At 33.1% G+C, this 12018-nt stretch overlaps 1 protein-coding gene and 1 long non-coding RNA gene across 2 annotated transcripts; one reads left to right on the forward strand and one right to left on the reverse strand.

Annotated features, from left to right (window-relative positions):
- Positions 1-3171: 3171 nt before the first annotated feature.
- LOC102579664 (receptor-like cytosolic serine/threonine-protein kinase RBK1) lies at positions 3172-12018 on the reverse strand. Its single transcript, XM_006356268.2, has 10 exons — positions 11667-12018; positions 10758-10894; positions 8481-8578; positions 6574-6905; positions 5592-6041; positions 5347-5507; positions 5068-5141; positions 4816-4963; positions 4531-4680; positions 3172-3903 (listed from the first exon to the last, which is right to left on the reverse strand). Exons 1-10 carry the CDS (start codon positions 11872-11874, stop codon positions 3814-3816), a joined length of 1848 nt encoding a protein of 615 aa, XP_006356330.1. The 5' UTR covers positions 11875-12018; the 3' UTR covers positions 3172-3813.
- On the forward strand, positions 3898-4418 carry LOC102579341 (uncharacterized). Its single transcript, XR_368011.2, has 2 exons — positions 3898-3977; positions 4047-4418. It is a non-coding gene; the product is annotated as an uncharacterized lncRNA (long non-coding RNA).

The raw sequence follows: 12018 nt of genomic DNA on the forward strand, positions 1-12018 counted from the left end.
TTTATCATTAAACTGATGTAAAAGACGACCCCTTCTTACTCCTTGTATTTATTTGTGATTGAGATTGAACCTGCTTTGTATTCTTCTTCATTTTGCTTTTAAGATTATCAATCTGCCTTGGTGAAAGATCCCCATTTTTACTCACATATTCTACATTGATATCAATGCTTTCATCCTCCTCCGAATTTTGCTTATCACTTAGTTCCTTTGCTGTAAAAGTTTTTATTTTGGGCACATCTTTATCTCTTGTTTCATCATTCAATTCCCCAATCAGTTCCTCGTTATCTTTTGAATGCACAAACACTGCTTCAGTGTGAACTCCTCCACTCTCTTGCACATATTCTTGTACTGGATCTATTTTTGAATTTTCTTCTGATTGTCCAGAGTTATTTGCTGAACTCTGTGCGTCTTGCTGTTTGCTGTTTGCTTTTAGTACCTCTAATGCTATTGTTTTCTCCGTTTATTTTTATTTATTTAGTTTAACTTAGTATATTTAAGTAATAAATAAAATTTCAGTTTTACTATATTACTGGATATAATAAATTTAATGTATTGAGAAATAATTATGATTAATAATAAGGATAAACGAGGAACTAAATGATAAATTATCTCTTGAATATTTATAAAATAAGGGTTCCACTCGTTATATGTATAACTCAATCAAACATCTCAAACATGAGTTGATAATTATAACCATGCAATATTTGTATGAAAGTTTGTATCATCTTATTAAGGACATGTTTTTCTAAACTGAATAAATAAAAATAGATCCTTTTTTAAAGTGTAATGAATAAATAAAAATGAACGGATTAAGTATACATAGTTGCCAAAAACAAGAAGCTAGCTTGACTTTGGAAGCATTTAGTTAGGGAGTTAAACAACATATAAAAAATAAAAGTGAAGGACCAAATTAAAGTTGATATGTCTAGAAGGCTGGCAGCTGATACCTTAATTTTGTATACACTCAAGAATCTAATCATATACACAGTTTACAATATTATTGAATTCGTCTGCAAGTTTTTTTTTTTTTTTCAAAAAAGAAAATTGTCCTAATTTTTATTAAGATAATCTATTTTATAATTTTAAAGGAATACAATTTTTCATAAAGAATATTAATAGTTATGTAAACTTTTCCCTTTTATTTATTAATATTATACAAATTTATATACTACATAATTATATACATATTAATTTTTCTAGACATGTATAGGGTTAACCTTTATATGGGGTGATCCGATCTGATTTCCTTTAACAATATAATACCGTATAACACTCATCCAATATTTGCTAGTTATAAATAGTGGTTGAGTTATAATTCTCACTAAAAGAGATTCAATATATATAAAAAAATAATTTTAATTATATATAAGTATTGTAATTTTCACCTGAAGGAATTCATCAGGTTAGGATATTGAATGCCCTTTGTTTTTTTTTATTATTATTTATAGTCAAAAGAGCCATTAAGAACGAAAATATCCCTTGATTCTAAAATTGTGATTCATTTGACTTTAAGAAAAAAAAAGAAAAAGAGCATTCAGTTCTTTCTATGCAACTTAGACTATGTTTTAGATATGATAACTCTTTAAGAAAGGAAGGAATCATATTCAGAATTTAATATATATAAAAAGTAATATTTAATTTATAGACATAATATAATTAATTCAAACTGAAATTTCAACTAATAACACATTTTTATTTTTGGAAGGCTTGTCTAAATCAAACTGCCACTTTTAAGGTGCCTTAGCACATATATAGGTTGTCTATTTTTAAGGGATTTTTCTTTCTTTTTCTTAAGTATTTTTATACGCATATTCCTCGTATACATAGTTTAATATCATATATTTTATGCGTTAAATAATACACATAATATGGTACGAGTAAGTTATATTAGAATTAGTTATACAAACAACGTGTGACAATAGCTTTAGATGTAATGATAATATTTAACAAACAACAACAATAGTTTTAAATAATTTGAAGTGTCTAAAACTAATTTCTTCCTTCGCTGGAAATGAAGAAACAAAAGAACGTTTTTCCTCTTACAATTTGATTCGGAAAAAAAATGACATTTTCAGATTTCTTATATATGAAAACAAAAAATTCTAGTAAATTGGCTATAAAACTAAAAATAGTAATATCATATCTGACAAACATATGTGATATAATTATTCTTATCTCAACAGAGAAGTAAGCATTGCGGAAGCTCTTTTAAAGGCCTAAAATGTTCTCCAAAATATTCTATCAAATATCATAATCTAAAAAGCATTTCACAAACTTCTTTCCATGAAAACATGATCATCTTCAAACTAGTGAAACTCAGCATTCAATTTCAGGTCCATTTACTCAAGGATTATGCTATAAAAGCTTTAAATAAAGTGATGAAAATTTATAGAAATTTTTTCATTGGAGGCGTTTGACCATAGAATTTGAGAGCCTAATTTCAAATCGGTGTAACGATGTTTGTTTAGGAAATTTGCAACAAATTTCGACTTCAACTTTAAATCATGATTTCAAATCTCAAATTTTCTTAAAAGTATATTTGAAATTTCAAATTATTTTGATATAAAACCTGACCAATAAGTTAATATTTATAAGAAAGACCCATAAAATTAATTTTCATAAGGAAATACTCATGTTGTTATGAAGAGATTGTCTCTACCATTAATCATGTGGGGAAATTCTGTCAAAGAATAACTAGTTACTGCTATTGATTTATTGGATCAATGAATCTTTGTAAAAATAAGTATATTTAAAAATTTGTAATAATATATTACTATGTAGTCACAAATATTTATTTATTAAAAGAACACGGATATATGTGATTTATTAATTCGGAGACTTAGGATATTGAATATTAGGATACCTTATTTATGAATTGTGATTTGATCATTTGGTAAGATTGTATAAAAAATTGGAAAGTTCTAATAGTTTTTCACAAATTATAGAGATTTCATATTTATATAAAGAAAACACTAACTTAATAAATTCAAATTACATATCCAAATAAAATTTCAACTTCAACTCAACCTGATATCAAATTAAATCATGTCCAAAGGAACCAAAGTCGTAACTATGTGATGAGTTTACATTCATTTATGCAATTTGACAAAACACAACTTTATTTAGTCACTAATATGTATAAAATAATAATAATAATAAAAAAATCTTATCCAACTCTTAAATGCATTTTATTTAGATGATGGGTTGATTTGGGGAAATTGGAAAATCTAGTCAACATCCATGTTTTTTGGGATGTTAAAATAGGTAATAAATGGAAGAGGATAACATAATTAAGCTTCAATAAACTTTTTTCTTCTACTTTTTTTTTTTTGCCAAGTTTGACTGTGTTTAAGATGAAAAATTATCAAAATGGCTTGTAATTAAGGTATATTTGTACTTGTTAGGGAACACAAAAATAAATTACACGATAAAAGATGCAACACATGATATTTCAGTCAATTTCCCCAATCTATTCGAACCAAGAGGATACCTCAAACACAAACGCAAAAAAAGAAAGAGGAGCAGACAACAACTATAAACACCAACAAATGAATATGACAATACAAAAATAATCAAATCCAAGAGATGCCAAATTTACGTGGAAAAAACCTTATTACGTGTATCATAAAGTATATATAACATGATAAATAGGAGTTTATACTAGTTGAACTGTTTTAAAATATTACTTGTATTATAAAGTATCATACCAAACAAAGCTTATACAGCTCTTTCCAATTCCCCTGGGCACACAAATGTAAAGCATACCAAGACAGTTGCAGCAACAAACTAAACATAACATGGCTGATCAGGTTTCTATTTACTAAAATGTGGAGCAAATTGAGGTACAAACTGCTCCGCGATCTGGTGGAGATGGTCTAACTCCCCATGAAGAAGACGCAAGACCTGCATTTATGTTTGCAACCGGTTAGTTCATCACTTTGAGTATAATGACAAGGAAGATATGCTATCCATACTCAGTAAGCAAGATTTGTGTGGTTACATCAGGTTACTTTTCGTTACCAAAATTAAGTTGTTTTATGTTGCAGGATTTTACTGGCCATGGCAAATGGCCTGAACATTAGTTCTTGGTCAGTTTATCACCAAATTGATATGATAGCTTGAAACCATCTACATCTTGATGCTTTATGAGCAGTAGGATGTTAGGCTGCACACTATCAAGAAGAAGAGAACAGAATGAAAATTGCTAGGAAGCAATAAAGATGAAAATTCCAGCTCCCCATCCTTCCAAAGTGGATTGACTTCTGATTTCTGATGTTAAAATATATCACTAGTGCGTTTATATACTACTGCTTCACAGTTATAACATTGACTGTATTTCAGTTGAGGAATCATTTGTTTACGCTTACATAATGTTGCATATGAGAAAATTATGAAGATAATAAAGATGGACTGGTATACATGAAGCTTCAAAACGAAAAGAAAAAGATCTTCGACATGGATTAGTAGGCTGATGATATTCAGTGTTCTTCTATTAAGTTAGCAGCTAATCATCAAATTAACAAAATTTACCTCTCCCATTGATGGCCGCAGCTCAGGGTCATTCTGCACACACAAGAATGCAGTTCTAGCCATGTGGTACACTTCAAATGTGTCATAAGAGTCGCCTATGCGAGGATCAATGAGCTCATGCAATGCAAGCCTTTCAATGAGGGGAATTGCCTGAAAATGCAAAAGAGAAACTTCTGCTAAAATTGCACTGAATTTTTTAAAATAAGAAAGTTCACTAAACTAGCTAGATCTTTGAAAGGAATCACATTTGGCTGTGATTCCAAGTAAAAAAGCCCAGAGACACACCCATTGTCTAAGGGAATGATGGCTGTCCTCTCTCATTGCATCTATGGCTTTGCGTCCGGACATTAGTTGTATAAGAACAATGCCAAATGCGTAGGCATCTGTTCTGACAGACACAATGCCGTTCTCAGCATATTCAGGAGCGAGATATCTGCATGAAGCAAGAGAAGCTTTTGGTGAATAGCTGATAAAAGGTTTCATCTATTGACAGTAGAACATTCTGCGTAGCCAATGAATAATAGGACTTGCTCACACCCCAATGTGCCAAGTATCCTTGTGTATATATCATCGTCATTTGTCTTCCACTTAGCCAGGCCAAAGTCACCTAGCTATGAGAAACAAAAACAAACAGAGTCATCCATAACATTAGCTTCCCAATTGTTTTTATTCAGGTCACTGTCCAGCTTGGAGGACCAGAAGCAGAGGGGTGGGCGAGAGGGGGAGCAAATGTGGTAACTCAAAAGTATATGTTCATTCTAGTTAGTCCAACCATTGGAACAGTCTATGTGTTTGAATCAAAATGTGTAGATTTACCATGGGAACATAGTCATGAGTGAGAAGTATATTGCTTGGCCTCAGGTCACGATGAATAATTGGACCTCCACGACATTCTTCATGAAGAAAGCGCAAGCCCTTTGCAGTGCCAATGGCAATGGCATATCTGCGGTGCCACTCAAGAATATTCTCGGTATTCTCTGTCAAGATATTAATCCAAATTAACTTTTTATCTTGAGCTTTAGGTTGTTGGAGCAATGTTTGAGTATCATAATTATACGTACCGAATAAGTGCCACTCAAGAGAATTATTGCAGATGTATTCATAGACCAAGATGTTAACATTTTCCTTGCAGCAATAACCCAAAAGCATCACAATGTTTTTGTGACGTGCAAAGCTCAAAACATAAACTTCAGAATGAAACTCAGAAAATCCTTGTGTGCTTGCTTCCTTCCGCACCTTTGCAGCAATGACCTGACCGTCTTTTAACCGACCTTTGTATACATGACCATATCCACCTTCTCCAAGCAAGTTATCCTTTGAAAAATCATCTGTTGCCAGCTGTATTTCTGAGAAACTGAATCTCATTGAATCCTTGATGTATAGTTCTGTCTTTGCTCCACAAGCGATACAAAGAAATGGTGTATTAGAGGATCTCCATGATGTAGGTGGTCTTCGTTCTTTCTGGAAAACAGGAGGGATTGGATGCTTCATATCTCCTCTAGCAGACCTATCTGTTCAAATTATCAAACATTTAAAGAAGGAAGGACAGATAACTATTCCCTACTTTGTATCAAATCCCTTACAATTTAAAACTAGAGATTGTAACATCATTACAGATCTATATAACTCAACTAGTTTTATGAACACCAAAAGCAGACGAAGTCTGTTTTGGAATCATGGAAACTGTAAGGAAAGGTATTTCTAAGGAGTCCTCTGCTGACTTCTTCCTCACCTATGGTGAGAAGGAATCCAATCTACAAAAGGACCACATACATTCAGAAAACAGAAGTTTCTTAAAATCATGAAAACTGAAAGGGAAAATATTGTCAATAATTGCTCTTCTGATCTCTCCTTGCTATGTAGAATAGGATTCCAACCAGAAAAGGAGAACAAACCCTCAAAGTTGGATGACAATACACTTCCGCAACTTAAAAGTATCACACAAAAAACAACAAAAATAACATACCTAGTGTAATCCCACAAGTGGGGTCTAGGGAGGGAATAGCTGCATTTATTTTTAAGATTATCATCATGCTACCTCACCTGATCTTTCTTGCATAGAATTGAAACTAAGATCTTCGTGTGAAGTGCTATGCTCCAGTTGATTATATACCACCAGTTCATTCTCTGGTATTTCGGAGCTTGCCACAGAACCTGAATAGTTGATTGAAACAACAGACTGCTCTGCGTTCTCTGCAGTTGGAGGGGGTGCCAAGGGTACTTGTTTGGACATAGAAAAGTATAACTTATGCTCTATGTTGTCAGCATCAACTATGGAATAAGGTCTCACAATCTTGACGAATAAATTATCACCAATTAATGCAACTTTGCAGGGTATGTGTTTAAGGTAATACGTCAAATCCCGCCTGAGGTGCCTGTAAGGGTTTAATCTTGTCAATATTAGAGAATAATAAAATGTCAAATCGAATAAACATGGGGTTTTATCAGAAATGTAGAGTCAGATAAACATAAAATTGGTAAATAAAGTTGGACGCACATGATGATATAAAATTAATTCAAGTGGCTTGATAAGATGGAGACTTCCTTGTAACAACTACAAAATGCTCATGGTTTTTCATGGATATAAAGTTGGAAGGAAATGATGATTTATCCAAGAGACTCAATTGTCAAGGATAAGTACAAACTTTCTGGTAATAAGTGCAAAAGACATGGTTTTTCTTGAGTCAAATAAGAGAAATGTTGCAAGACATTGTTCCACCTTTGATAAAATTATAGAGCTTCAGATTTATGTGTTTCTGTTTGTATCAGACAGTTCAGAAGCGCAAAAATTGACATCCTGAACACCAATATGGAACAAACAAATACTCTTTATGCTGAGAAGAAGTATGTCAACTAAGCTCTAATTAATTGCGGCAAGACCTTATTGTACATGCATGCATATCATGGATTTGATGTAGTTTCTAAAAGTACAATAGCTTAATTTTGCTGTTATCTTCATGAAATCAAAATGTTTATGATCGCATCAGTGAGTTGAGGGACTAGTTTCATGGACTTAAAAAGTATCTCTCATGTTCCTTCCCTTTCAATTAAACCAAACTATAAGAAAGTATTTAAATTAATAACTTCCCTTTTCTCTTCTTCCAACAAAGAAGCAAAATATCTTCCAATAGAAGCTTGATTTTCCAACCACCATAGTTAACAAAATATATTGCAATCACACAATATTAATCATCTATGTGAACATTAAACACAATAGTATGTATAGATTAAAATTCCCATTTTACATAATGGATGGTGAGTTTGTTTTTTATTTACAAATCATAATTATGACTAACAGGTAGAGACTTATCCATGCATTTGTAATGAGAAAAAAGTAGACAGACAGGGTAAACGAAGGGGGAGCATCTTGTGACGAAAGCAATATAGAAGAATAAAGAACTCTAAACAAGGGTCCATGCAAATACCCTATATCCCTTAACTAGTGGAGGACCAAAATCAAAGCTACTCAACAAACAATCGAACAAAATGCAGTTAAAATAGTTCCTTCAATGAAAATATCAGTTCATAAAGGAAGAGTTAAAAATCTTATCTGAGCAAGGATTTTCTGTTTGCATGATAATAATTAAGGTTCCAACTTTACGTTTTGGCGGATAGAAAAAGATATATTTATTTACTTATTCGGATAATAAAATGGCCTCACGATGCATGGATAGATTCCTTTTCTATGGACCAACCACATTGCAATGTTGTGATAAAAGATGGTAGCAACACTGAGACCAGAAACTATTTGCTCTTTGCCATGTTTATTTCTTCATCTTGTTTTAAAAGCCTATTAGAAAGAGGAGGTTTTTATGTAGCCATGGTTTTCTAGTGCATTTCGTCACTAATTTATTGTTGCCTCAAGTCTCAGTATAACTCAGATCCCAAAGATAGAGACAATATGCAAACTACAGCAACAGGAATTACCATGATCACATCAGAGAACATACCTATCTAACACAACACATGTTGTATTGATAGTTGTAACCTCTTGTACAACCACCTTCCTAACTGGAGTCCCAGCAGTAATTTTGACTTCAATGTCGACCTAAGCACAATGTATAATAATTTGTAGTAAGAGAAAAATTAAAAGGGAGATAGAAATATATGAAAAATAAAATGATTGCTTTAGAAAGCAACATATTGAGATGAGATAGCTAGAAAGACAAGCAAAAGAATAGCTTGGGCATTCAATCAAAATGCCACTCCATCCGGGTGATAGACCCTTCACTTTCCTCCATGATGAATATAGTCTACTACTCTCTCTTACTCTCTCTCGACTAGTTGGTACAAAGTGCATGATTTTCATAGCTTAGGTCGTGCAAATGCTTCTTAGGTAAGAAGGCCATTCAAGAAAAACACTGGACTTCCTAGATATTCCGCCTGGATGGATAAAAATACAATCTATATAAACCTCAATTATATAGGGAGACAGTGCCCACCTAGTGCCAGTTAAATATATAAGGAAAACGGGAATTAAATGAAAGTGCAAAAGGAATGTTAATCATTGCTTCATCAACATATAAAGTGGAGTCAACATGATACAAATAACAGTCCAGCCCTGATTCAGCCTGTAGGATTTATGAACCTTGAAGTCTCTTGTGATATATATTAAAGTAACTGAAATAAAGGAAGGCATGGTAGCAGAAATAGAAAGATGTTCATGATCCCATATACAATTTAAGAATATAAAAAAGGAAGTTGTCAAGAAGAAACCAGAATATATATTTATCGTAGCCCCCCCATCCTGATTAAATAAGACAATATTTAAAAAGCAGTTTCTAGATTTTCCATAAAAGAGAGACACTTAATCTTAGTAGCTCAATGGATTCTGGATATTGACATGTATTACAAAATAAGTCATTCCACCATATTGCAAAATTCCTAACATTTTCTACCTTAGGCCAGTTAATGGGGGCCAACTTCCATACTAGTTGTGCTTTTGGGCAACTGAAAAACATATGATCAACCGTTTCAGTTTCTAAGCCACAGACCCTACAAACATCACAATTTTGATGCAATCTCTTAGAAATATTTGCACTAACAGGAAGGATATTAAGAATGCATTTTCTAAGGAAATGTTTGTATTTGTTTTTTATTTTAAGTGACCATAAGAAAGTCCAAAAAGATTTTGGGAAAGATTGACTACTGGCTTGAGGTTTTTCAGTTCTATGGTCAGTACTATTAGCTAGGCTTTTTGCTAGATGATAACCAGATATTACTTTGGCCCAAGATGGGGTTATTGTTTTCACAGATGCAGGTCTACAAAGGGAGAAGGAAAAAGCAAGCATCGGAATGGCGGCTATAGATAGTTGTGGTCATTTGTTTCATGCCTTTGGTACCCCTATTCAATTTGTAGGGAAGGCCATAACTGCTGCACTAGCAATCGGGAAGCTGTGGAAAGAGCACTACAAAAGGGTTGGTCAAAGGTTCACATACTGTCAGGTGCAAAGAATGTCATACAAATGTTGCAAAAGAAAGCGATAACATCTTGGGAAATAGAGACCACTTGCGAGGATGTCTGGCGATTGATGAAGTCTTTTGAAGAAATCGAGATTATATATATTCCTCGAACATGGAATGTATTAGCCCATAATCTAGCAAAACTTTCTATTTCATGTATAAATAGGATTTCTTGGGATTCTGCCTTCGCAAGTTGTGTTGTAACGGATGCAATGGTGTCTTATGGACATCTGAAACATGTTTTAAAGTAATGCAATAAAGTGTTTTCTAGCAAAACTTTCTATTTCATGTATAAATAGGATTTCTTGGGATTCTGCCTTCGCAAGTTGTGTTGTAACGGATGCAATGGTGTCTTATGGACATCTGAAACATGTTTTAAAGTAATGCAAAAAAAAAAAAAAAACAGTTTCTAAACCAAGTTCGAATACTAAAGGGAGTTGTAATGTCTATTCCTATAGTGAACATTTGAAAATTACTTTTTCAAAAGCAAATCTGTCCTGCATCAGATTGTTTTTTACATTTTATTAAATATGCTATCATATTGATTTGAACAAACTCAAATATACTGTATTGAAGCACATCAGATCCAACCCACAAGCCCCCAGTCCCCAGCGAAGCAAACTTGCTACACCAGTGGGTCATAAAAATTTCCAGGATTTCATACGTATGACTTCTATGGATACTTCTAGCCACATTTCTAAGATATATCAATTAATAGTTGCTTCCAGTACAGAACTATTATGAGGATCAAGTGTATATATTACCCCTTCACCTTCACAGTCTTGGGCACTTTGCATGAGCATGTTCACATATGCATCAATCTTCTTTGTTACTTCTTTTTCGATCTCACGTTTGTGAGTTCCAAACATGGACAGTGGCTCTGCTTCCATTTGATAACCCACTGTGCACAAAAATGGGTTAGAAAACCATACTGTAGGCATGAATAATAAATACTACACAAGATAAGTAGTCAGCTAAAGACAGTGGTCAATCGCACATCTAACCGTTCAGCTAATACTGGAATACCACAGTTCCACATTTACCATAAATGGGCATAATATGTAGAAATTACATATTCTTTGTACACACTTCAACAACCACAGGAAAGCAGAAGCGCTCAAAATATAGCACTACTGAAGTTATAAACTGTCAAGAACCAAAATATGGCTCCTTAGTAAAGTGACCTTTTATCACAACTTAGTCGTAATAGAAAAAAACAATCCTTGATGACTAAAACCATTCAATTTTAACCCATTAATTATCAAAAGAGAAAGTTAATCTGGTTAATGGGAATGGTGAAAATTGAAAGCCGCTATAACGCGTTGATATAATGATTTCAAAAGTTTGAGTTGAGCCTAAAGTTGGATCATATTATTCGGAGGACTCATCATCATCATCTGTAGAATTATGAGAAACCACGAGGATAGAAAACTATAACCTTACTAATCATGTAAAAATTGTCAAATACAACCCTCTAATCATGGATTCAAAGGTAGCTACAATTAGTAATATTTTCCTCTTCAACATAAGGAAATGATGTCACAACTATAAGAGTTACTGTAACAAAATTTACTCAAAGATAACTAAAACGTTGGATCGCCATCCAACTCGAGCACTAAAAGTAACAATGAAAAATGAGATAATTGCATCAAAAAGTGAGGCAAGACACTCACTAGGATGAAGATATTTATGCAAAACCCCAAGCACAATAATGGTATCGCCCGCATGAAGGATGTTACCCTGTGATCTGATCTCATCAATAATGCGCTTGATTTCCTGCTCAGGGTGATCCCTGGTTGCATCTAAAGCTATAACAATACGACCCGTTATGAGACTATCAACATCTGTATGACTACTATTGTTACCCACAGATGATGCCATTTCTTGCAATTCAAGTTTCCCAACAAAACAAACACACAAAAATAGCCCTTAAAAAAACAAAAGATATAAAAAAGGGCTGTCAAGCACCAATTAGGGTTTACTTTTTTTGGGCAATTCAAAAGTACACTCAATTGATGAAACTCA

The sequence above is a fragment of the Solanum tuberosum genome, unplaced genomic scaffold (genome assembly GCF_000226075.1).
Source record: "Solanum tuberosum cultivar DM 1-3 516 R44 unplaced genomic scaffold, SolTub_3.0 scf00213, whole genome shotgun sequence".
NCBI classification, from domain to species: Eukaryota; Viridiplantae; Streptophyta; class Magnoliopsida; order Solanales; family Solanaceae; genus Solanum; species Solanum tuberosum.